Source organism: Microtus ochrogaster, chromosome 8 (genome assembly GCF_000317375.1).
Source record: "Microtus ochrogaster isolate Prairie Vole_2 chromosome 8, MicOch1.0, whole genome shotgun sequence".
Lineage (NCBI taxonomy): Eukaryota > Metazoa > Chordata > Mammalia > Rodentia > Cricetidae > Microtus > Microtus ochrogaster.
Window position 1 is genome coordinate 72,168,633 of NC_022015.1, and position 25,846 is coordinate 72,194,478.

Below are 25,846 nucleotides of genomic sequence, written 5' to 3' on the forward strand. Positions count from 1 at the left end.
CCGTTTGCCAGTGACCTTGCCAACAAGGGGCCTACCTCTTTGATCCAACCGCAGTGGGATGTCTGCTCTCCTTTTTGCCTCGCCCTTCCCCGCCTCGTGCGTGCCTCTCCAGCTGTGCCGGTCCCCGCTGCTGCCTCGCCGGACCCCTCTGGTCCCCGCTGCTTGCCTCTGCCTCCACGCCGGTCCTGCCGCTTGCTTCTGTCGCCACCGGTCCCCCAAAGCCTATTTTTGATAGCAGCGCTGCTCCGCCGCCGCCGCCGCGACTGCGCCTAAAAAGTCTTTTTAAGATGACACTTATTTCTGCGTGCATGTATGTAGATGCACAGATGCTATAGCACAAACTGTGAAGGTCAGAGGACAGCGTGCAGGAATTTTCTCCTCTAGCGATATATGGCCTGGAGATTGAACTCAGGTTGTCAGGTTTGGTTGTCAGCAAGCACCTTTACCCACTGAGCCATCTCAGAAATCCTCAATACATCTACAATTCTTCAAAAAGTGACATCTTCAGTAAAGCACCACTCCCCAACTTCAAGGTTCTCTTTAACTACCCAGACAGCACTAACGGAGCTCACGTCTAACTTGAATGGTTTGGTGGTTTGAATAAGAATGGCTCCCGTAGGCTCATAGGTTCAAATGCTTAGTCAGCACAGAGTGGAATTTTTGGAAAGGATTAGGAAGTGCGGTCTTATTGGGAATTTGTTGAGGTCGTTTGAGTAGGTATGCCCCATCCACAGACTCATGTGTTTGAATGCTTTGCCCACAGAAAGTGGCACTACTGGGTGTGGCCTTTTGGAGGAAGTATCATTGTGTGGGCAGGCTTTGAGATCTCAAATGCTCAAGTTTTGTTCAGTGTGGTACACGGTTCACTTCCTGCAGATCCAGGTGTAGAACTCTCAGCTGCCTCTCCAGCGCTGTGTGTGCCTGCACGCTCCCGTGATGATAATGGACTAAAGCTCTGAACTGTGAGCCAGCCCCAATTCAATGTTTTCCTTTAAGAGTTGCTGTGCTCATGGTCTCTTCATAGCAATAGAAACCCAAACTAAGAACCCTGACTGCTCTTTGGGCTGGAGAGCAGGCTTCCAAGTGAAATAAGGTGAAGAAAATATTCTACTTTTTTTTTCTCTCAACAGGGGTTTCTCTGTAGCTTTGGAGCCTGTCCTGGAACTAGCTCTTGTAGACTAGGTTGACCTTGAACTCAGCTTCCCCCAGTGCTGGGATTAAAGGTGTGCGCCACCTCGGTCTGGCTGAAATATTCTACTTTTAACCTCAGCCAGGGCTGTAGAAAGACAAACCCTAAGCGGTCTGTTGGCTCACCTGAAGAAGCAGCTGCACTGACACAAGGGGGTCACTGGCCACCAGAAAAGCTCCTTGACCGGCACCATGTTCATTTCAGCTTTGGATGTCCCTCCTAACACACCCGTAATTGTCTAAAAACCAGAGATGACACGGCGTTTCTTCTATCTGCTGGAGTGTCAAGCATGAACCACATTTCCTTCTGCCAACTGTTACCTCCTTCCTGGAAGTTTAACAAATAAGTGCTTGGACTGCCTTGAAGCCCAGACCACCCAGCCTCTTCAGCGGCCACCAGTTACTCCATGCGCCTCACTGCTTAGTCCGCAAGACTGCCAATGTGGCTACTTTGTAGATTATTCAATGACCACCTGATACATGTTACTGCTTGCTTATCAGTTTTAGTCTGGTCACTATGCTTTTTAGTCCTTCTTTTGAATTTGTTTTTTTGATAGGGTCTTAGTATGTAGCCTTGGTTGGCCTGAAACTCACCACATAGACAAGGCTGGACTCCAACTCAAGAGATATACCTGCCTCTGGTCCCCATGTGCTGGAATTAAAAATGTGTGCCACCACACCCAATCTCTGGTTTTGTTTTTTAAACAAGTGTTTGCCTGAAATATGAACACATGTAATGTCCCTGGAGGCCCAAAGATATCGCCCTGGCTGGCCCAGAGCTCAAAATATCTGCCTGCTTCTGCCTCCTGAGTGCTGGGATTAAAGTCATGTGAAGAATCACTATAGATCTGAGAACTTTAGACTGTGTCACCTCCAAACATGACATCTAGAAATCAGGGTTGGAATAGTTCTCAGTAACACACGTTCCTTTTGAGCAAAATGGCCATGGTGACCTTGCATAGTCTGGTGATATCTGCATATAATTTTTTTTTTTTTTTGATTTTTTGAGACAGGGTTTCTCCGTAGCTTTTTGGTTCCTGTCCTGGAACTAGCTCTTGTAGACCAGGCTGGCCTCGAACTCAACAAGGATCCACCTGCCTCTGCCTCTGCCTCTGCCTCCTGAGTGCTGGGATTAAAGGCGTGCGCCACCACCGCCTGGCTGCATATAATTTTTATCTGTGGTTGACACGGCATGCTTTAGAAATTTTTTTAAGAACAGAGACGAATTATTATAGACTCTCAGAAACATGTTTTTCTTCTCAGGCTGTCATAGGAGCTTGGATTCTTTGCTTTGGAAGGAGGAATGCAGAGATGCCACCGCATTAGAGCAGTCCTCCCCAACTATCATCACAGACTTGAAACACATTACTTTCTTTTAAAACCAAATTATTGTTGAAGAGTTTAAATAAACTGTTTATTTTAAAAAGTCTTACTATTAAACAGTTCAGGATAGCCTCAAACTCACTACAAAGCCTAGATTAGTCCTGAACTCATGGATATCCTCCTGTCTCATCCTCCCAAGTGCTGGGGTTAGAGGCATGCACCACACATCTCTTAAACCTAACAATGAATAAGTTTCGGGTTGTTTTTATTTTTATAGCCTCACTATGTAGCCCAGGCTGGCCTCAAACTTGCATAATTCTGCCTCAGCTTTCATTGTGCTAGGATTAGAGATATGGTCCACAAAAATGGTTTTTAAAGGTAATAAATCTTGTCCCAATTCTTCTTTGACCCAGTAAACGAGAAAAGGACTGGTCCTTTACTACCTGCTGTGCAGCCTGCCGATCTCACCCACCTTCAGAGCCCCAGTGGAATGAACTAATGTCTTTTTATGCTTATTCCCCAACCTTCCAAGTTCAGAGCAGGCCAGCAGCACAGGGGAGGTTCCGACAGCAGTGACTGTTCCTGGGGAAATGAGGCACAGGGACCATGGTACTGAGTTTTATTAGGGATCTCATTAAGGTTAAACCTCTAGGAATGAGGAAGTCCTAGTCAGAGGGCACGAAAGCCCATGAAGCCTCCTCAGATCTCATAGTGAACCACTGGCTCAGGTTCTTTGGTAGGATCACCGCCTTTTTCCAGGTACAGATTATTGTAAGGGTATTGCTTCGGCCCCTAAGGAAGAAAACAAAAACCAAAAACCACACAGGTCAGCAAGAACAACAGCCAGCCAGCTAATACCTGACTACATCCCACTCTAGTTAACGATCATGCCGAGCAAATGGGTATACAGTAGCCTCTGGTCAGATCCAGCTGAGCTAAAATGGCAGAAGCAATGCCCCTGCACAACCCACAGCAGAGAAAGAGCCTAAACTGTAAGAGAAGTGGTGCCTGCCCTGCAAGTAAGAGGTGGGAATGGGGGGAGGGAGTCCGAGCCAATGCTTTCCAAATGAGAGGACGCATCCATCCATCCTATTCTCTCTCGGGGTTGAGACAGACTCAATCTCCTTTAAGTCACTCAGCCTCTAATGGTTCCACCACTAAAGTGGCCTAGCAAATGAGGCGTGCAGGAGCAGCGGTGGGGGAAAGCGCAGAGGAGGCACGGCTGGGACATGCTTTAGGAGCTGCTGGCTTTACCAACAAACAGCTGCCAGAGAACACAGCTCAAAGGGAGGAGAAAAGGGTGATGTGCTTACAGAACTGAAAAATGGAAGAGCCACGCTGTTCCGTGCTCTCCTGAAGTGAAGTTAGTGCTCACCACAGCCCCACATGCTCTCCAGCAAGGAGTCCCTGGGGCTCGGCAAGAAGGCTCGTGTCAGTGCGCACAGCCATCCCAGCTACCTTCAGGACATTATCTCTGTGGAGGTAGCACCGGGCGGCCGACTGCACACACGGCAGCTTCCCTGCCTGTGTCTCTCTTTCCAACATACCTTGGAGACTACTCCCAGGTTAGTTTTCCTAAGAACCCAGCCCTCATCATGTCAGTCAAAACCTAAAAGCAGCTCCCTGGTACTAGAGGCGGCCCAAGACATCCCTGCACCCTATCTCCTGGCACAGTCTACATCCAGTACATAGCAGAGGTTGCATAAATATTTGTTCAGTTAATACACCACTATGTCATCAAGTTCAAATCCTCAGCTATGCAATAAAAGCTGCCCAATGGAACTAATCAATTCACCTCACAGTGTTTTTAGCATAGTGATCTTCAATTCTAAATGCATTTTATAATTACCTAAAGATTGTTGAAAATGTTGATTCTAGAACCCTATTGTGAAGTCAAAGAATTAGAACTTCCAAGAACCAGGCCGGGGGGAATGCGAATGTATTGTAGTTCTCTAGGAAACCCACACAGCAGGTGATTTAGGAACTATTTCTTTTTTTAATGGCTGGTTTAAATTTTTGAATATTTCAAATTACATTTAATTATTTAATATGTAGATATGTGGGTACACTCTTGCCATGGCACTCACGCAGAAGTCAGAGGGCAACTCACAGGAGTTAATTCTCTCTCTTTTACTATGTGGGTCCCAGGGATTGAACTCAGGTCAATAGGCTTGGAGCCTGGTGCCTTTACCCATGTGCCATTTCATTGGCCCTGTTTCTATATAACAACTAACTCACCATCCTTCCTCCTCCGACTGTTCTCGCTTACCCTTCATGGTTTCTCTGACTTCCCCACCACCCAAATCCCATTTTTGTTGTTGTTGTGTTTTGTTTTCAGCCTCCAGTTTTAATCCTACTCCCTCGCAGCATCTCATCCCATTCTGTGCATCTACTATAGGCATACACAGACAAACCATGCCAGGCTCTAACATACATGTTCAAATGGTGCTCATCATGTCATTTAGCTAAAATTTCTTAAAACTTCTTTTAAGCTGGAAGGTATATTCTCTATGTCCATTGAATTCTTTGAGACATAACTGTCTATGCTGACCATTGACAACTATTTCTAGTAGCCTGCAGAAAGTGCCCTTCATGTGTCCAAGACAGGATAAGACTTCAACTCTAGAGTCTTTGACTCGGCCTTGAAAGGCTGTTCTCTAAAATATAAGGATAACTCCCATTGTCAAATGGAATTCTGAAGATTAGCTTCCACTTTCTCATCCACTATTTAGTGCTAACGTCCGTCTTTCAATTCGACTGGTCCATGGCGAGCGGAGGGAGAGCAGTGCTTTGCTGCCTGGAGGGGCTGCTGCCCTTCATCTTCCTATTTTCTAAACCTCGAGGAAGCCAAACTCGGTATCGGCTCGTTTCCTACTCCAGAGACTTCATGCCCTCAGCAAAGGAGGAAAAGCAGGTGTGTTTTGGGGAATCCATAAAATACTCACCACAGGCTGGTAGGAAGGGAAAGTCTCCCCAACCCAGAACATGAAAACCATGAAGGCCACGAAGCCGAAGAGATGTTTACACATGACATCCCAAGAAACAGGGGTAGGGGATGTGTCCACGCGATTCCTGATATACATGTCTAGGTCCCAGTGGATCTGTGGCAGAAAAGCATTGAACCATCACAAACTACTCTTCCTGCAAGACAGGTGTGCCGGCTAGTCTCATGTCAACTTGACACAACCCAGAGTTATCTAAAAGATGGGAATCTCATATGAAACAATGCTTCCATAAGATCTAGATGGAATTAATTAGTAACTGATGGAGGAGGACCCAGCCCATTGTAGGTGGGACCATCCCTGGGCTGGTGGTCCTGGGTTCTGTGAGAAAGCAGGCCGAGGAAGTCATGGGGAGCAAGTCAGTAAGCAGCACCCCTCCAAGGCCTCTGCATCAGCTCCTGCATCTGGGATACTGTTTTGAGTTCTTGTCCTGACTTACTTTGATGATGAACAGTGCTGAGGAAGTATAAGCCAAATGAACCTTTTCCTTCCCACGTTGCTTTTGGTTATGGTGTTTCATCATAGCAATAGAAACCCTAACTAAGACAGCAGGCAATCTAAAACGGCCAGAGCCCGTCACAAGGTTTAACAGAACCATTCCACTTCCTGGGAGCAATATTCTGAGAGGCAGGTCCAAGACACAGAGCCAGCAAAGATGAATGCTGGCTTCATCAAAGGTGGCTTGAGCACGGCATGTGCAATGTTCACAGTACACAGGACTCTGGGATTTCCTGTCTGTTCCATCCCACACGCCATACGTAGAACTTCGGGTCTCACATCCCCAGATGTTGTTTCCTTGAGCAGAAAATCTTAGCAAAAAAGTACTACATAAACTAAAGAGAGTCCTGGCAAACTTAAGGACACGGAGAGAAAGTGAAATGGGCAATGGTTTTCTCACCGTTTCGCCCCAGTTCAACCGCAGGTCTGGGTGGTCCCATTCATACCATGGATCCCTCTCCTGCTGTGAGCGGTCAGGGAGCTTCGGGTAGTCGCCATACCTGAGGGACAGACAGCAAGAACTTCTGGAAAGGGCTGTGAGCAGTCACTGACAATTCAGAGCCCTCATCTCAAAGATCAGAAACAAAGCAATGGCTATAACTACTTCACTTAAGGATAGAAGAACACACCCCGACTCAAGATCTCAAGTTCTAGTACTAATAAAAGAACAAAAAAAGGTCCAAGCTACAATTAGAGGTTATGTTAAACTCTGAAACGACATGGCCTTATTCTCTTTTACAGAGAAAAGCCACACAACTCTATAATTAGGATTAAAAGAGAATTTTAGCAATCAATTATTCCATTCCTTCATCAGATAGGCTCTAAATACAAAGCCATCCACATTTGTTGGAATAAAAACTAAAAAGGGTATGCATTAGAAAAGCCTTTTTTTCTCCATAGTTACTGTGTTTCTTTTTTCTTTTCTTCTTCTTTTTTTTATTTTTTTGACTTGGTTTCTCTGTAGATTTGGAGCCGGTCCTGGAACTAGTTCTTGTAGACCAGGCTGGCCTCAAACTCAGAGATCCGCCTGCCTCTGCCTCCCGAGTGCTGGGATTAAAGGTGTGCGCCACCACCGCCCGACACTACTATGTTTCTTAATCACAAGTTGATATACAGCCTCATGCTTCAAAAGCCTCATAGGAGGTCTTGTTTAGCTGGGTTCTACAAATCCATGTTCACAGACTACTAGTCAGGCTGTTCCTGTCCACAACACAGTTTTTAAAAAAAAAGAGAGAAGAAGAAGAAGAAGAAGAAGAAGAAGAAGAAGAAGAAGAAGAAGAAGAAGAAGAAGAAATAAATAAATAAATAAATAATGGTAACTGGGCACATGTCAAAGAAACTGACAGGGAAACAAAAACAAGAGGTGCTAAAAGAAGAAGTTCTAATTTTGTATAGAAATTCTAATTATGTATAGTGGTGATGTTTAACCACTATACATAATTAACCACGCTACATGAACATGGGCAGACGAGACTAACACCAACTGGAGAATGAAGGCTGACGGTTAATTTGCTTAACAGTTGTTGCGATTTTCACATCTCTAACGTCAAAAATGGGGGTGGGAGGTACACACACTTTTGATGAGACAGATACAAACACAGAGTACACCATCCAGGATAAGGTTCTTGTGACAGGAGTACAGCTTCAGCCTGATCACGTGCCTAGCTGACAGCACCTGAGCCCAGCAGATGCGCAATCTAAATGAAACCCAGTGCTCTGGATGAAGCCCAGGAAGAATTCTGCTATTCTGGAGTCCTCGAGGGAGGTATTAAAACCTCGGCTTTCTCATTTGAGGAAGCAGCCTGAGCCAAGGAAAAAATTGCAGTCCTCTCGGCTGCAGCTGCTCACTCACCCACTCCCACCTTCCCACACCAAGGAAAGCACCCACGCCCATGACTCTGACGGGGTCACAAGCAGGTTCAAGAGAAAACGTCAGAGTCGCACCACCCAATCCAAAGGTCTTCACCCATCACTGTCCCTAAAGCGAGTAGACCTCCCTCTACCTCACCCCATGCCATCATCCGGGTACGGCTCGTAGTCTTCCACGCGCATATTATACTTCTTGGCGGCCGCGGCGCGTTCCTCTGGGGTCCTAGGATACCGCCCCGGCAGCATGTCCTTGGTCATATGGAAGGCTGAACGCAGAGGGATGCATGTCAGAGGGACACGGTGCTCTAACCACCCAGAAGGCCGCAATGACTGCAGAGGTCGGAGCTCCGCACTCTGCCGGACGACCGCAACCCTCGGGATCACCTCTCCTGGACACACTAATTCACCTGCCCCCCGGCCGGCACACCACCGCCACCGTCCCAAGGATGCCCCCTCCCGGGACAGCAAACATCAGGCACCCCCTTCCCACACCAGCGTCTCGAGCGTTCTTGCGGACCTCTCCATGACCCCAGTGGCACCATGCCGCGGGTTGCCCTTTGCAGCCACCGGAGTCCCAGAGCTGCAGCCCCGGGCGCCGCCATCTTCACCTTCCCTGCCGTTCACCCAGCACATGCGCAAAGGCGAGTCACGGTGGCTGAGCGGGGCCAAACGCGACCGCTGAAACCGGCGCAGAGGTCTCCAGGGTCAAGCTGAGCGGCTTTCAAAACGCTGGTTCTGTCTGGGCGGGGAGCGGATGGCAAGGAGAGGAATCAAAGCTATTTCTTCTTTGGTATTTCAAGTCATAGTGTTTCTTTTCTCCTTCAGGTGATTGATGTCGTTTCAGACATCCCACAGAACATCTCAGACAACTGACCAAAATAAAATCAGATACTCTTTCCTCAAATTGCTTGCCTCCCACCACTCCCCTGACTGACGTCACAGGTCATTATCACACGTAGTCGTTTTTCAAATTTAGTTCTTAATTTTGTTTGAGCCTCCAAATCGGTTAACCTCTGAGACATCTCTCCAGCTCCATAAAGTACTCTAATTTTTTTCTTTTTTTTCCAGCAGATTTTTTATTACTTTATAAATAATACCAATCAAAATTTCCACTTCCTCCCCTCCTCCTACTTCCCGCCGGCTCTCCCACTCCCCTTCAAGTCCCAAGAGAGACAAAGTATTCTTCTAAAGAACACAAGTGCCCAGCGAAGGTGGTGCATGCCTTTAATCCCAGCACTTGGGAGGCAGAGGCAGGCGGATCTCTGTGAGTTCGAGACCAGCCTGGTCTACAAGAGCTAGTTCCAGGACAGGCTCCAAAGCTACAGAGAAACCCTGTCTTGAAAGAAAAACAACAACAAAAAGCAAACAAAAACCACAACAAGCCTCACTTGATGGTATAAGACTTTGGCAATATTACCACTTGAGAAGTAAAGGCAGAACAGTCAGGAGTTCAAACCTAGCCTGAGCTCCCTAATGAAGGCCAATCTGGGCTACACTATACTCTGTCTCAAACACAAAGGTGTGTGACGACTTTTAATGCATATCACAAAGGTGTGTAACCATCTCTTCTGTTCAATTCCACAACGTTTTGTCGCTCCCCCAGGAAAACCTCATACCTGTTAACTTATTTCCTCTACTGCCACACATTGGCAACCACTAACCTATTTTTTGTTTCTATGCTTGTGCCTAATCTGTATGTTTATGGAAATGCAATCATACAATGTGTGGCTTTTGTGTCTATCTTCTCTCACATAATGTGAATACAGTGTAGTTTGTGTTAATATTTCATTTTTAAAGCTAAGTTGTAGTGAGGAGCGGCGGGCTGCGTTCCACCCAGCTCCCGCATGGCTAGCTTTATACCCGAAATAACAACACACAAACTGTATTCTTTTAAACACTGCTTGGCCCATTAACTCTAGCCTCTTACTGGCTAATTCTCACATCTTGATTAACCCATTTCTAATAATCGGTGTAGCTCCATGAGGTGGTAGCTTACTGGGAAGGACCTCTGTCACATTGGTCTCATTGCAAGGATAGATTTAAGTAGGAGAGATGGTTACAGATTCAGAAAACTCAGGTGGTATTAAACAAAAGAATTCTTCCATTGATTTGATTTTATTTTCCTTTTTTTTTCTTTTTTCTTTCTTTCTTTCTTATTTTATTTTAAGAGATGGTGACTTGCCTTGTTGTCCATGCTGCAGCCTCTGGAGTAGCTGGAACTATAAGCCCTTGGTCTTCCCTTGATCCTGAATGAATTCAGCTTGCCATTTATCATATGCCTAAGCTTCCAGGATGGCATTACACAAGATCTATATGAAAATTGATTTTTCTAGTGATTCCTTAAGTTGGCCTAACATTGGCTTCTCTCGGCACTCATGAGAGCAAAGTTTAAAGCGTAATTATATTTGCCTCTGTAAGCTTGAGCATGCCCAGACAGCGATATTTTGTACTATTTTTAATATTTTGTTAATTATTTGTTAGTTCCTTTTCTGAAGGACTAAGGAGGGTGGCAGAGTGAAGCCTAGGCTGTAGTGCTGCAGGTCACCATTAGGGAGCGCTCCTTCAACCTTCTTAAAGGGTCTGGACCGGTTTCTCTTGCAGTTCATCTCTAGTGGTGTACGCTGTGGGTGCTTCCGGAAAGGGTGGAACTTCCGCTTCCGGCGGGGCCGTCCCCTAGAGCAGAGATGGCGGCGACGGCGGCCGAAGATGCGGCCTCTGGCTCTGGAGAGCCCCGGGAAGAGGCGGGAGCTCCGGGCCCCGCCTGGAATGAGTCCCAACTGCGAAGTTACAGCTTTCCGACCCGGCCTATCCCGCGTCTGAGCCAGAGTGACCCTCGGGCGGAAGAGCTCATCGAAAATGAGGTGGGGGGCGGGGCTGCTGCTGAAGGGGTGGAGGAAAGGACCCAGTTAGGGGGTGCGCTGGGAAACTGGCCGGGTTGTGGACTGAGACTTGGGGCGGGAAAGAGAGATGGTGTGTCAGTAGTGCTCTACAGGAGAAATTGTTGGGAATTTGACAAGTACAAATATCGTCGAAAAGAAATGATTAGCTCCTTGGTATCACTTGGTTGATCTTTTTCTGGTGTTTTTACTTAGGAGCCTGTGGTGCTGACCGACACAAACCTTGTGTATCCCGCTCTGAAGTGGGACCTAGACTACCTGCAAGAGAATATAGGCAACGGGGATTTCTCTGTATACAGCGCCAGCACCCATAAATTCTTATACTATGATGAAAAGAAGATGGCTAATTTCCAGAACTTTAAGCCAAGGTCCAACAGGGAGGAAATTAAATTCCATGAGTTCGTTGAGAAACTACAGGACATACAGCAGCGGGGAGGAGAAGAGCGGTAAGTTGCCTAGTCGGTAGAATTAGGGCATCCACTTTCCTGTACTGGTTTGGAGGTGTGGTGGAATTGGGTAAGAAGAGATTGGTATCGCCAACGTCTGTGTTCCATTACTAACGAATGAATATCCCTCTTTACTATACTGTAAGGGCCTTGAGTTTTTGATGGTTCTTTCTAGAAGCTTGAGGAATGAGAGTAGCGTTAGTCTTGAACTGTGAATCTAATTTCCTATCTTAGGTAGTGAGAGTGACAGTTGCAGCGTCAATCGGATGAAAGAAAGGCTTGACTATGTCTAGGCAGAAAGTTTTAAAAGGCTGAATGAAGGTGTATATGTCCTGTTGGAAGTAAGAAGTCATTGTATGGGTCTTTGTTTTTAGTTGTTTGGGGTTTTGGTTTAGTTTTGGGGGGTGGGGCAGGCTCTCACACTCTCTCTCTCGCTGGGTGGCCTGGAACTTGCCATACAGACCAGACTGACCTCAGACTCACCAAGATTCTTCTGCCTCTGCCTTGACTGCTGGGATTAAAGGCGTGTATGGGTGTTTGCACATATGTATGTCTTGTGCCCTGTTTATATTCAGTATCCATGGAGGCCAGAAGGAGGTACCCTATTCTCTGCAAATGGAATAACAGACAATTGTTAACTGTCATGAGGGTTCTGGGAACTGAACCCCAGACCTCTCTGGAGGAGCTCTTACCTGCTGAGCCATGTCTCCAGCCCCTTCTGGCTTTCTTTTTTAAACTTTATTTATATTTTATGTATGAGTGCTCTGCCTGTATACCTGCAGCCAGAAGAGAGCATCAGGTCCTATTAGATGGTGTGAGCCACCATGTGGGTGCTGGGAATTGAACTCAGTGCTCTGAACCACTGAGCCATCTCTCCTGCTCCACTTTTGACTTTTAACACACACACACACACACACACACACATTTAGAGAGAGAGAGAGAAACAATTTTTTGTTAGATTTCGCCTGAAATTGACAGTTTGCAGTCTCGGTTCTAGAATACTGTCTGGGGACAGTTCATGCTGAACAATCCAGTGTATGGTATGGATTGGGGTTAAGGGGTATCAAGATCTTTTTTAGCATTGGGAAGATCGATCAGATCATCACTTGGAGTGCTTCTTTCTTCCTCTGTGTTTTTATTTTCACTTCTGAGGACAGCCCAGTTATGTAGCTTCAGTCAGTCCCACGCTATAAAATTGTCCCTGGAGAATTTCTTTTGTGGAGTACTTGATAGTGCATGACTGTCCTACATTTGGCCCTGTCTGGAGTTCTCTGGAGTCCCCTGTCTTGGTTCTTTCCTGACTTCCTGTCAGCAGTATGTACCTTAGTGAGTAGGTTTTAAATGTCTGGGCCAGTGAGTAAAGGTGCTTGCTTCCAAGCCTGTCAGCTTGAGTTTATTCCCAAGACCGGCATGGTGAAAGACGAGAACTAAGTCCCACAAAGTGTCCTCTGACCTCCACATGTATGCTGGGAGATATTTGAGCTTTTATTATTAAATTGTAATAGGAATGTTGTTTATATTTATTTTTGGGAGTGTCTCTAGCTTTCTAGCTCTTTCTGTTTTGTAGGTATGTGTGTTACAGCCAGGCATGGTGATCCATGTAATAATCACAGCACTTAGGAGGTGGAGGCAGAAAAATAAGGAATTAAAGGCCAGGTTCTGTTATTGTGAGAGAGTCTTGAAGGTTCCTTGTAGCTAGATTTTCCAAGTTCCTGAAATTTCTAATGAATTTCACCTTAATTGTTAGGTAGGATTTAAGGCAGTGAAGTCCTTATTTCTCACTCTCAGACATGTTTGTCAAGGGTCGCATCATCTCCTTGAGTCTTGGACACAAATTGTCCCAGTAGTTACAATCTGAAATTTTGCAGTTGGATGTAACAAAGGGGAAAGCAGGGTAGCGTGGAGTGTTTCTTAAATTATACTTGCAAGCAACACAAGTTCCTCTGTGGACATTTCATTGGTCAAAGCAAGTTAAATAAGACTGTGGGCACCAATAAGTGGACACCAAGAGTTAACTTTCCACAAGGAAGGCCTGGTGAGTTAGGATCAGCCACAGTGACCATCAAGGAGAGTCTGGAGGAAGGCCGATTCATCATGGACTGTGTGGATGGGCTTCCAGGAAGCTAAATCGTGTGACTTTCCCTGTGTGTGCACATTCTTAAATGAATCTGTACTGTGGCCCAGGTTTTAAGACTCTCAACTCTAAAGAACTTGTTGTGGAGCAGAACTCAAACAGGGAGAAAGAATTCCTGTCTGTGAATCCGCATTAAAGTCCTGCATGACTGTAGCTGTTCTCTTTTGAGAATGCTAGTGACAGACTGGGTTCCCAGACGTGGGGGTCATACTAGGGATCGAGCTCATGGACTGATGGAATTTCTTTCCTTGGGGAATGTAGGTTGTATCTGCAGCAAACGCTCAATGACACTGTGGGGAGGAAGATCGTTATGGACTTCTTGGGTTTTAACTGGAACTGGATTAATAAGCAACAGGGAAAGCGTGGCTGGGGGCAGCTGACCTCTAACCTGCTGCTCATTGGCATGGAAGGTAAGAGTGCTTCTGAAAGCATGGTGTCACATCGTGCAGGTGTGAGTGCCGACCCTCCACTTACTAGCTCCATGACGGGAACATGTCACTGAACTTTTTCATCTGCTGAGGAACAAGGTCTTATAAATAGCTACCATGATTAAATGAGATAATTTTAAGTCTCTTGGGTAGTGTCACACAATCTTAAGTAAGTTCTTTTCCTTTCTCGCCAGGTGGTTTTGGCAAATGCCTTGAACCCCAACACTTAGAAGCAGAGGCAGGCAGATCTCTGTGAGTTCTGGCTAGCCTGGTCTACAGAGCGAGTTCCAGGACAGCCAGGACTGCCAGGACTGTTATACAGAGAAACCCTGTCTAGGAAAAAAAAATTTTTTTTCTTAGTTGCTGTGTGAGCACAGACACTAAGCTAGTGAGGCCTCCTTGAAATGTCACTGTGTTCCATTGCTCTACAGAATAATGAAGAGATTTTTTTTTTCCTGTAAAAATGGAAACTTTTTTTTTAAAGACAGGGTCTCACTGTGTAGCTCTGGCTGTCCTGGAACTCACTCTGTAGACCAGGCTGGTCTCTAGCTCACAGAGATTCACCTGCTTTTGCCTCCTGAACTCTGGGATTAAAGACGTGTGCCACCATGCCTGGCAGAAACTTTTCTAATATGGTAAAACCTTATCTCTTAAATACACTTTTATGGGTTCAAAGTTGGAAGACTATAAATAGGTTTTTGCCATCAGTCTCTCCTTTCCTTTATTCCCAGTTTCTCAGGTTTCCTCCCTAGAGGCACGTCATGGTATACTTCATGGGGAATTTTATATGCACATAACTAAATGTGTTCTGAGTTTTTTAATGGTTTTTAAATTTTTAATTTTATGTGTATGAATGTTTTGCTTACATGCATGTATGTGCATGTATGTATACCATTTGTGTACCTGATGCAGGTGGACATCAGAAGGGGGCAATGGGTCCCCTTGAACTGAAGTGAGGATGGTTGTAGGCCATCACGTGGGTGCTGGAAATCGAACCCTGGACCTCTGCCAAAGCAACAAGTGCTCCTCTCTAGCCCCCTTGTTTTTTGTTTTCAGTAGAAAGAAGTGTCTAAGTGCTGTTCAGGAGAAGGAACCCTGCTTGCAGGGCAGGGTTATTATTCATTTCCAGCACCATCAACAGCTGTGTCATAAGTGGTGGGTAAACTTCGTTGAACAATGAAGCAGAATAACTATTTGATATCATTGACCTAAAATGAGCCCCTCGGTCTTCCTTCGTTGCTGTTTCCTCAGGTTTGGATGGCTGCTAACATGGTAACCAGGTTCCCCACATGCAGCTGATGAATTGACACTTATCTGCTTCTTTAAAACCAAGTTTTGGCTTTGCAGAAGGAATACAGTTCCGATTTCCTTGATACTGGGCTAATCTCATTGCTTTCCTTTCCTGGGGCCAGGCACAGGGAAGCGGATGCCTCTGGTAGAGATGCAAGGCTTTTGTTGGAGGACGTAGGTGGACTGTCAGCAGTGGGAGACAGCTGCTTTGGCTTACTTGGCTGTCCTCCAGGATGTTTGTGTTGTTTGTGTCAGGTTACATACCCAGGTGTACTTTGAACTTACTGTGTAGCTCAGGGTAGCTCACAGCCACAGCAGCTCTTCTGCCCAGCCTTCCTGGTGCTAGGGTTATGGTGTGTACCACCATGTCCATCTGGGAATGTTCTCTAAACTCACAGATTATACAAGTATACAGATGTGACCTAGTTATACAGGAATAGATGGAATGTTCATTAGGACAGAACTAATTCAAGGTAGCAATATATGTACGTGTGTGTACACATTTAAATGTGTGGTTCCTGGCGTTGGACATAGGCCTGTGCTTGCTGGGCAAGTGCTGTACCACTGAGCTGTCCCTGCCATTTTAAAAACATTTTCATGTTGAATCAGAGTCTCACTAAATTGCCCGTGCCGGCCTTGAAATTATGATATCCCTGCTTAAGACTCTTAAGTAGCGGGAATTACAGGCCTGCACTCCAAGGCCTTGCCAAGGTGACATTCTAAGCAGTCTTAAATTCTACAACTCTTTCTTCAGTAGTTTAGTAATCTTTCTCTCATCAGGAGTCAGCAGCCTCAGTGAGCCCCAGTGTTGCTCTGAGCGATGCTGCATCCCGTAGGTGTTGGTGAAGTGAGAACAGCGGTTGAGAATCTTTGGGCTCCAGAAGAGCTCCCTGAAGCAAGGGCATATTCCTAGCACCCAGAGCGACTAGTTAGCAGCTCAGAGGAGATTGCGTGCACTGGTGGCACCAGTCATGTCAGCCGTTTCTCATCGTTCTGCTGCCCTTGGATACTTGCCATAGTCAGGAAGAGTGCAAGCTTGTTGCCTGCCAGGCTTGTTTAATGAGCTCTGCTGCCAGTAAGGGCATCAGCCAACACTGAGGACCGTCTGCTAGCTGATGCCTACCGTACAGTGGTGGTTGCTAGAGTTTGCTGCTCAGAAAATCTAACACCTGATTTACTAAGAGTTGTAATTGTAATGTCCTGATCCTGTTTCAGATTTAATTTAACTTTTAGCTGAGGGGACAGCTAGACGTCATTCCAGCACAAGGCTCTGCCTACATTTCACCTGTGCTGTCTCAGCTAAGAAAATGTCTTTTCTTACAGGAAATGTGACTCCTGCTCACTATGATGAGCAACAGAACTTCTTTGCCCAGATAAAAGGCCATAAGCGATGCATCTTATTTCCTCCAGATCAGTTTGAGTGCCTCTATCCATACCCTGTCCACCATCCTTGTGACAGGCAAAGCCAGGTGAGCTTATGTGATCTGAAGAGGGTGCCGAACTCCAGGTTCTAAGAATGCCTTTGAGATCAGAGGCTGGGATACGGTTGCCCTTCCCTTTGGGGGTTTGTCAGGTCTGCATTATTGGCTGGTCTTGCCTTACAAACAAGTTCAGAGAATAATGTCACAGTGTAGCCTACATGTTCCAAGCTCCGGTGATGAACCCCAGATATTTGTAAGTATAAACAGAGCTAATTGTTGGGGAACAAGCTCCATCGTTAATGTTGGTAGACTCAGATTACTTAGCTTGATTCTTTTTTGACTCAGTTTCATTAAAATATGACTGCCTCCACTGACATTAATAATTGTTTTCTTTTATCATGTATGCTACTTCTTTTTGATAGGGAGATAGGTAAATATTTTCTGTGTATGAGTGTTTTGCCTGCATGCATATATATGCACCATGTGCATGCCTGGTGCCTGTGGAGGTCAAAAGAGGACGTTGGATCCCCTGGAACTGGAGTTACAGATGGCTGTGAGGCCACCATGTAGGTGCTGGCAATCAAACCTGGGTCCTCTGCAAAAGCAACAAGTACTCTTAACTGCTGAGCCATCTCTCCAGCTTCCGACATCCTCTTCTTGAGGAGAAAGATGCCTTGCTACTTCATGTAGGACTCTTCTGGTTAGACTTTGGGAGAAAACGCTGGGAAAGGTTTGGGTGATGGATGAATCCTAATTCCTCATAACTTCGGGCTTTTGAGGAGTTCTTCAGAGCTCGGGGGCACTGAAGTCTAGAAGTATTTATTGTAACAAATGAGCATGGACTTCCTTAAGTTGTTCTCTGAGCGGGAACAGTTCACATCCATTGTATCTTCTGGATACAAACTCTGAAATCATTTTTAAGTCTCTCTTTCTCTTTCTCTCTTTTTTTAAAAGCTGCCACAGCAAGCAATCACTGTACTGATCTTTTTTCTTTTTCTTGACCCTTAGGTGGACTTTGACAATCCTGACTACGAAAGTTTCCCCAATTTCCGAAATGTGGTTGGTTATGAAACAGTGGTTGGCCCCGGTGATGTTCTTTACATCCCAATGTACTGGTGAGGAGGCTAGGGATGGGGGCCTGTTCGGAATGCTTTCTTCTCTGTTCCCAGAAAGCTTTATCTGTGTCCCTTCTGAGTTGTGGCAGGGTTAACCTACAGGAAGATCAGCATGTCCAGACATGAGCATACTAAGCATAGAGGACAGCTCTGTCTCTTACGAAGAGATCTGTATTCCTGTATCTACCTCTTCAGTACTTGGAGACTCAACACCACAGCCTCTAGCCCACTGTGTGTTTTACAGGATGAGCTTCAACTCCTGTCTTCACTGTTTCCTTAGCTGGACTATACTAGTTTCCCATCCTCGTCTCTGGAGAGTAAACAGAGCCCTCCCCCTTCTCTCTTTTCTTTTTAATAGGTGGCACCACATAGAGTCATTACTAAATGGGGGAATTACCATCACTGTGAACTTCTGGTACAAGGTGAATATTGGTGGAATTTTGTTTTTGTGGTTGTTTATATATATGTTTACACACATACACACACACATACATTTTTATTTTATTTGTACATGTGTCCATATGGAACGGGGCTGGAGTGAAGGAGGCATAAGTGGTTTTGGCTGGGATGGGGTTATCGATTATCCTTGGAAGTGACTCAGGGAGATGGAAAAGAATACAATTAAAGTGTGTTTTAGAAGGGAATATGCAGCTAGAGCTGAAAGCCTGTGTTAAAGGTATTTCCTGAGCTACTGCTTCCTTTGTAGGGGGCTCCTACCCCTAAGAGAATTGAGTACCCTCTCAAAGCTCACCAGAAAGTAGCCATCATGAGAAATATTGAGAAGATGCTTGGAGAAGCCTTGGGGAATCCACAAGAGGTAAGGGTTGGTGACATTCTCTGCAGCTCCTCTTGTTTCAGCAGCTACTGTCCTCTCCATAGACTTTATTTGTATATTTAGGAAATCTTGTTTTCTGATGAGAACTGGGCTTGACTGGCGGATCCATTATAATCCGTTCCATGCTAGTAGTAATGTCTGCCTCGGGGCATCTGTGCCATCTGGGGACCCCTGAGAGGATTCTTCTGGAATAGGAAGTGTGTAATAAAGCTTCTCCTCATGCTCTCCCAGCTGGGCCAGGGCTGCTCTAGGTAGTGTTAGTCCTGCTTCTCACTCAGGTATGTCACTGGTCCCAAAGGGGTGAAAGAAGGAGGTTTGAATTTTAGTTGCCTTGCCTCCTTCCTGTGGTTAGCCTCAGCATCAGAGATGCCTATGGGGTTGAGAGCACCAAGACTAACTGCAGGTAACCTTTTGTTAGAATAGAGAAGCATTTAAAATTCTTGAGGCACATTGGAGAAACATGTAGACACACTTTCAAGTGTGTGGGGCTTATTGGCTCCTCAGATCATCTTCTGTCTGATGGATGATGCTTGTAGATACACAGGGAATCTTAAAAAGGAAGGAAAAAATAAACTGGACCGCCAAAAGGTCATGCCCTAGAATACTAAGTTGACATTCAGGAAACTTGATTAGAACATTTACAAGGTTCAGTGATCACTTATCCTTGTCCATGGCTGAATATTGAATGTCTCCAAGATCAGGAGACAGGCAGATCTGATGGGCTCCTCCTCTCTCTTTACAGGTGGGGCCTTTGTTGAACACCATGATTAAAGGCCGTTACAACTAACCTGCCAGAGGTCCAGGCCTCCTGCCAGGTGACTGCTCTCTCATCCACATGCTTCGTTGATGAGGACAGGACACTCCAAGCACTAGTATTGCACGCTGCACTTAATGGACTGGACTCTTGCCATGGCCCTGGAGGCAGGTGTTGGGGCGAGGCAGGGTAGTTGACTCCACTCCCATTTGGAAAGATTTCTCACCCTTGCCTTTTGAGCACCAGAACCTTCCCTCTTTGCTCCCCTAAAGTCCTGCATTCAGTGTGTGGAGTCCCAGCTTCTGGTTTTCATCATGTCTGTGTTAGTCTGTCAACCTCAGGGTGTGTGTGTGTGTGTGTACATGTGTGCATATGCATATGTACATACACACATGCATGTATCTGTTCCTTGTTCCCTCTTCCTGGGTCAGGATATCACTTCTGGCTCTCAGCTGCTGTCTCCTGAAGCCTCAGTGCCTCAGCCTGAGAGAGGAGATGCTCCTGTATCCCTGTGACATCTGGGTTGTGGTGCCAGAATGGATGTGCTCATCAGTCTGCCTTCTGCCAGTTTTTGCAGCATAGTCAGGCTATAGGCCAATAGCAATAGCTGCTGGGTCCCTAATGGGGACATTGAGAAGGAGGCTTGTCTTTGGGAGCCTAGATAGCCTTCTAGTAGAAGAAGATTAGATAGGGTTCTGGTTGAGAACTACAAACTCAAGCCATACATTGAAGGAAACCCTGGGAACCAAGGAATAGAGGATTGTGCGTATGTTCCAAATTACAGACACACGCAGCTATTCTTTCAGTACCAGCTCTTGCCCCTGCGCTAGGTATTGAGGAAGTTCTCCTAGCTCTGACTTCTTTGGGCTCCAGGGGTATAAACCTCTGCATGTGTGTGTACACATATGCACACGTGTGTGTGTTCACACTTGCCATCTTCTTGCTTACCAAGGTTCTCTACTGCTTACCTTGTCCAATGTGACAGTACAGTGTGAACCCCAGATACTGCCTGATTTAGCCTATAGCTTTCAAACTCGGATTTTAGCCATCCTATCTTGATCAGATCTCACTGCAGCCTACCTAAAGCTGACACCTTGAGCCTCTGGGTTCTATGTCTTTCCCTGTCCAGGCCACATCCCCTGCTTCTGCTGAGCTTCCTGGCTGAGTAGACGAAATGGGATCAGACTTAGGCAGCTAACTCAATACCTTTCATCCACCTCAGGGCAAGGACAAACGTGTCCTCTTGCCTCTTCGAGCCAGCGCCTCTGCCAGACCCAACATCCGTCACATGACTAGAGTAGGACAGCTGGTAGCGCATGGAGATAGAATTTCCTTTTCTGTTGGTCGCTACGTGTGGGACCTCCTGAGGGAGCAGCTCATGGCTGGGCAGCTCAGTGTCACACACCTCAGAGTGCCATCATTCACATCTGCTCGGAGGGAAGGGGCCCCTGCATTTGGCAGAGTGGTGGCCCTGTGTCCCCTTACCTCAAGTCCTTGCTCCATCATCTTTTTCTCTAAAATATGAGTTGGAAATCTAATTTTATTTCCTTCTCTTCCACTTTTTTACTTCCACCCTCTTAAGTTTGACCTCTAGGTCTGAGCTGTGGCTCTTTGCCCCAAAGCTCAGCTTACAGTACCCCGTGGACTGAGAAGATGCATGCCGATGCTTGCGTGCACCTGTGTACATGTTTTGGGGAGGGGTCTTTAGTACCCCATTCTGGGGTTTTGATGCAATATGGGTATGCAGAACTGGTACCTTCGCAGGTATAGCTCTTCAAATACAGCCAGCGCTGGGCGGTGTGACTGCAGTACACTGCATGGCCTCCATCTCCTTTGGGAAAGAGGAGTACAGCAAGAGAGCCGGGCAAAGCAGGATTAGATTGGCATCGTGGCAGATTGTCTTCATTCTCAGTAGAATGTCCTGCCACTGCCCTCAAAGGTGTTGGGATGTGTCGGAGGGAATCTGGGTCTTCTTGGTTTATCCTTCAGAATACTGTGCCTCATACAGGTCTGACCTAGGGTGACTGGGGGCAAGGAGAGAGAAGGTAAACTTTGGGACCGTCACAGGATTGGTCTTGATGCTGGTATGATGTAATAGCCACTCCTGGTCTTAGACACCTGATGTATGCTGTTGCCTTTACCTCTGACCCTCCCAATCCTGCATGGTAGCTTCTCGCTTCACACAGCTCAAAGAGGAGATGAAGAGTGGCAGTCAAGATCAAACCTAGTCTGTTTGGCTATAAGCCTGTCCCCTCTTCCTGCTCCTCCTCCGTTTCCTCCAAACTCTCAGTTCTCTACCTGCCCTCAGGTCTTGTTTCCTAGGCAGTGTACAGGCAGACTCAGGCAAGAGGGTGTGGGGGCTCTAGCTAGAGACATCCAGAAGCTGCCTGGAAGCAACTGTAGAGGAGGGAGTTCTATCTCTGCTGGGGATAGGGTACTGTGTACCCTTCAGTGGAGGTCCCATAGCTCCTGTCAGCATGCCTCTGCTTCAGAGCTGAAGGGGTTCTAGACCGCTGGGGTCCTCGTCTGCTGGGTCACCTCCTTCTGGGGAGGAGATGCACTTCCTTCCCTCATCTAGGTTAGGGCTGCTCAGGTTCAGATTCTACTTGGAACACAGGAAGCATTGCTGCTACAGAGTTTACTGTTCTAACCAGCAGCGTGGGAGTCAGATGTGCCAAGGAAGGTGGAGACTTGGGCTTGTCTAGGGGTCAGCCACGCTGCAGACTTTGTTTTCATACCAGCAGTTCAGTGAAAACTACTGTTTTGTGAAGTCAAATATTTGCTGGGGGGTTGGAGTTGTGGGGTGGAGGAGGGGCTGTCCTGGGCATCAGTGGAGCAGATGCCCAGGATGCCTGGGGGAGACCAGCTTCCCTACAAATCAGAGCTCTAAATTACAAGGTTTTTACCAACGCGAACAGTTGGGGGAAGTCGTCTGCTCTCATTTGCGTAATGGTTTCTGTCACTGGTGATTAGACACAGGATGAAGGAAAAGAAATTTGACAATTAGGAATGAGCCATCATTAATCTGAATCTGTTAGGAGACGGAGAGGGAAGGAGCCTTACTAGTGGGCCGACCCAGTATGGGGAGACAGTCCCTGTCTCTGACCCTCAGAATCTTCTGGGCCAAGTACCCTTTTGGAGTTCCCACAAGTGTGGGTGGAGCGTGCATGCCTTCACACACTAAGAGTCCAACCCAGCTTGAGGTGGCTTTAGAAACAGATTTTCCTGCAGGAACCAACAAAGTTGAAGATAGATGAGTGAGTACTAAATACAAGCCCTAGGGCGAAGAATAACAATAGGGGAGTTTGACGTGTGCTTACTGTTATGGGCAATGTTTCTCTAATAGCCAACACTGTTGGTCTCCCAGCTGTGACAAGTGTTTGTCACATTTCGGCACTTCAGGTTGGGCAGGAAACCTGATCTTTACCAAACTACTGGAAAGTGCAGAGGAAACTCCCGGAAAGTAGCAGAGCTCAGATCCGTGCAAGGTGGGTGCTGTTATGAGGAAGAGGATGCACAGCACTGGGCTCCCTGAGGAAGACACTCGCCCTTCAAGCCTCTCTGGATCAGTGCAGTGGTGGCTATGGGGACAACGAGGTTCTGGCTCAGACTAGTGACAGTGACCCAGCTAACTGTTAATAAGGTGTGGAAAATCCACCTTAGATCTTCCAGTGTCCCTGATTTTACCTCAACATTCTGTCCCTTCAAATGCCTAAGACAATATCAATCTGCACCAAGAAGTAAGTCCTTGTCATTCAAGTATCTCTTAGATCCCAGGCTCCCTCAAGGGTTGGGGTGGGTTTCTGTCTGCTTCCATGATGTGAACTTCTCAAGGATGGTGCTATCTCACTCCTTGCTAAGTTCCCTACCTCTGTTGTCTTTCATCCTTCAAAACTTGGTGCAGAATTTAGCAAGGGCTACCAGCAGTGACTCTCTGACCAGTTTTGCCTAGATGGGGTAGGTGTGGAGATGGATAGGAGTAGCTGAGAGGTTCTAGAGGCCCAGGCCTTTCCAGTTTCCCCACAATTGCTCTTGGTGTCCTCTTAATGTACCTCTAGGTGGGGCTTTGAGCTTGCTCCTTCCCGGGCTCTTAGTGGCCTCTTTACCAAGGCTCTTTTCCTCGAAGATGCTCTCTGGTTACAAGTGCTGGACAGCTTAGCTTAGGGTCCCTCTCCACAGGCTTCTCCCTGTTCCCTCTTAGTTTCTGACCTCAGGTAACTCTGTTGACATGTTCCTGGTTAGTCTGTGTTCTGTCTGCTCTGTCCTCTTGCCATTACTTTGTCATTACATGCTGGTCAGCTTGTCTCAGGCTGGTGGGCCTTTCTGCTTGTCCTTCAGTCAACTCTGTTTAATTAAAGATCCAGGGGGTCCTGATTGGAGCCCAGCTGAGCACTTTGGGGACATTTCTGGAGGAGCAAAGGCTCAGAAACTGGTGTCTTCAATGCCCATAGCCTGTGAGTAGTGACGCCTTGGACACAATTGGGGAGGGACCTGGAGAGGCAAAGAACTTGGTGAGGAGAGACTGCTAGAAAGAGGCCAGGCTTGGGAGCCAGGCTGGAAGAGTGAACTTGGTGGTTCCATCTGAATGTGTTCTTGTGCCTTAGGGTCCAGCAGTTCAGGGATGAGGGACATTTTCTGAATGTTTCCTAATTTCTCTCAGGTCTTTGGTTCAGTGTCACCAAGTTTGACAGACCCCTGTGTGCCAGAGGTTGCTAGAAGGAAGCAGCATAGTAGGCTGGTGTCAGGAGTGGAGGCCTCCCATGAGGAGGGCTGGAATGGTATGGGAACAAAGAAAGGGACCCAGTGGTCAGCTTCTCATGGGATGGCACTCTATTCCTCCAAGAGAATAAGTACAAGGACTGATTCAAGAAGTCAGTTAAACTGCCCTCCCTCCTCCGTAGAGCCTTGTTTGGGGGAAGGAATGTGTGTCCTTTAACTTTCAAGGGGAAACAGTCTAGTGTTTAAAAGCATGCGTTTTGAGCTCTGATACCTTCAGTACACATTTCTAGCTTGCTACTTACCAGCTGGGTTTGACTTTGGTTGATTCCTTTAACCTCTCTGAGTCTCAGTTTCTTTATTATAATAATATGTGGGGGTGGGGGTTTGAAAATATCTACCTCAGGGTTGCTGGATTAACTGAAATGATGTCTGTAAAGCTTTAGCACAGTGCTGGTGAGCACTTAATAAACGGCTGTGGTGGTTCATAGTATGCAACTTACTGCTTCGGTGGTGTGTGACAGGTTTCCAGTGACTCGTCTTCCCCGTACCTAGCTCTGCTTCCTCTTCAGCCTGGTTGGCCAGACTCCTGCTTGTAGCAGCCTGGGCCTGGGGAGGTGCGGTCATCTCTGAGCATCTCACCATGGCTCCTCGTTCCACCTGGAGAATTGTCCCTCGCATAACTGAGGCACTGGCACCCACCCCTGCTCATATCAGTCCCTCCCCCTTGTTGGTCACATCTGGCTATCATAAGAACCCATCGCCACTCTCATCTAAACTCAGTAAGAATGTATCGCAGCTAAGGCCCTTTTGGTTTACTTTTGTGCCATTTAGTGTGTTTAAATTACAAGTGTGTTAAGTGGCAGAAGGAATTAAAATGGAGAAAAATGGGTTCTATTTGTTAAGTGCTCTTGTCCCAGGCACTGGGCTAGTTTCTTGGACTGAGTGCTGTCAGTTCAGTAAGAGAGTTAGGGATGTACAAGGACAAGCTCCTCACTCTACTTGGATACTCACAGTAGGGTAGGCCTTCTACAGGAAGTGATCCAGCCTGAGCTGATGACTGGAAGAGAGTAGCTACCCAGGGCTTGCAGGAAAAGTAGACGGTGTGTTTCTGCCCGGGTTTCTCTTGCATAGTCCAGAGGGTTGCCTTGAATCCTTCCAGAGAAAGGCCGGGTGTAGGAACACAAAAGAACAAAACCTTTTGGTTAGCTTTGGGAATCTGAAAATATGTTTGTTGCTGGGCCCACATTTGTTGTGAAGGGCAGATAGATTTGGAGGGCTCCACTGTCCTCACAGTTCAGCCTCTGAAGCAGACCTTGTGGGGAAGGTGTTGAACCAGGCTACTCAAACTTCAGCCTGAGATACACTTGACTGGGTGGGATTCTCTGCATCATCCCCCAGCTTCTACCCCCCTTTATTTCATGGTGCCAAACTTCGGCAGTTCCCCTCCATAGGTACTCAACTTCCCAAGGCTTTGGCACTGGCCCCATAGGGGAAGATGCTTGATGCCAAGCCATCCCTCTGGTCTGCAGGGCATTTAGAGTCACCTTGCAGTCACCTCTTTCTGTGTAACTCTGGCCCTGGGCCTTGGCTCTCTTCTCTATTGCACCAGCCACATTTTTTGGCTTATTCTGTTTGCTTAAGCCCTATTGGCTTGGTCATTAAGGTCAATCCTGTCTTTGGGGAAGCTCTGTACATTAACCCAAAATCACTGTGTGTGTGTGTGGGGGGGGGGGGCTAGGTTTTTATCCATTTGAGTATATAGTGTGTAGGGCAGTGGAGGTGAGAGTGAAGAGTACATAATGGGTCTGCCATTCTGCTGGACTCTGGACGAACTGCCTATACGCGACCTCTCCGTAACTGCTCTACCCTGATTCTCCAGGTATAGTTCTCAGAATTCACAGAAGAGGGGAAGAAGCGAAATGGAAAA

The 25,846-nt window shown here is 46.7% G+C and overlaps 2 protein-coding genes across 2 annotated transcripts; one reads left to right on the plus strand and one right to left on the minus strand.

The window, feature by feature from the left end:
- Positions 1–3,113: 3,113 nt before the first annotated feature.
- Ndufb8 (NADH:ubiquinone oxidoreductase subunit B8) lies at positions 3,114–8,532 on the minus strand. Its single transcript, XM_005352342.3, has 5 exons — positions 8,398–8,532; positions 8,020–8,146; positions 6,412–6,511; positions 5,457–5,612; positions 3,114–3,303 (listed from the first exon to the last, which is right to left on the minus strand). The coding sequence occupies exons 1-5, from the start codon at positions 8,480–8,482 to the stop codon at positions 3,211–3,213; spliced, it is 561 nt and encodes a 186-aa protein (XP_005352399.1). The 5' UTR covers positions 8,483–8,532; the 3' UTR covers positions 3,114–3,210.
- Positions 8,533–10,536: 2,004 nt separating this feature from the next.
- On the plus strand, positions 10,537–25,489 carry Hif1an (hypoxia inducible factor 1 subunit alpha inhibitor). The gene is made up of 8 exons (XM_005352341.3): positions 10,537–10,741; positions 10,973–11,223; positions 13,619–13,767; positions 16,399–16,544; positions 17,505–17,611; positions 17,970–18,033; positions 18,318–18,428; positions 19,189–25,489. The coding sequence occupies exons 1-8, from the start codon at positions 10,565–10,567 to the stop codon at positions 19,231–19,233; spliced, it is 1,050 nt and encodes a 349-aa protein (XP_005352398.1). The 5' UTR covers positions 10,537–10,564; the 3' UTR covers positions 19,234–25,489.
- The last annotated feature ends 357 nt before the right edge of the window (positions 25,490–25,846 follow it).

What these genes read in the sequence shown, in the direction of transcription:
- Ndufb8 (XM_005352342.3), bottom strand. Translation starts at nt 8,482, where the DNA reads ATGGCGGCGCCCGGGGCTGCAGCTCTGGGACTCCGGTGGCTGCAAAGG. An exon ending in GGTTGAACTGGGGCGAAACG is followed by an intron (nt 5,613 to 6,411) that starts GTGAGAAAACCA and finishes TTTCTGCCACAG; the next exon opens with ATCCACTGGGACCTAGACAT. An exon ending in TCCCTTCCTACCAGCCTGTG is followed by an intron (nt 3,304 to 5,456) that starts GTGAGTATTTTA and finishes TTTCTTCCTTAG; the next exon opens with GGGCCGAAGCAATACCCTTA.
- Hif1an (XM_005352341.3), top strand. Translation starts at nt 10,565, where the DNA reads ATGGCGGCGACGGCGGCCGAAGATGCGGCCTCTGGCTCTGGAGAGCCC. An exon ending in AAGAGCTCATCGAAAATGAG is followed by an intron (nt 10,742 to 10,972) that starts GTGGGGGGCGGG and finishes GTTTTTACTTAG; the next exon opens with GAGCCTGTGGTGCTGACCGA. An exon ending in GCTGCTCATTGGCATGGAAG is followed by an intron (nt 13,768 to 16,398) that starts GTAAGAGTGCTT and finishes CTTTTCTTACAG; the next exon opens with GAAATGTGACTCCTGCTCAC.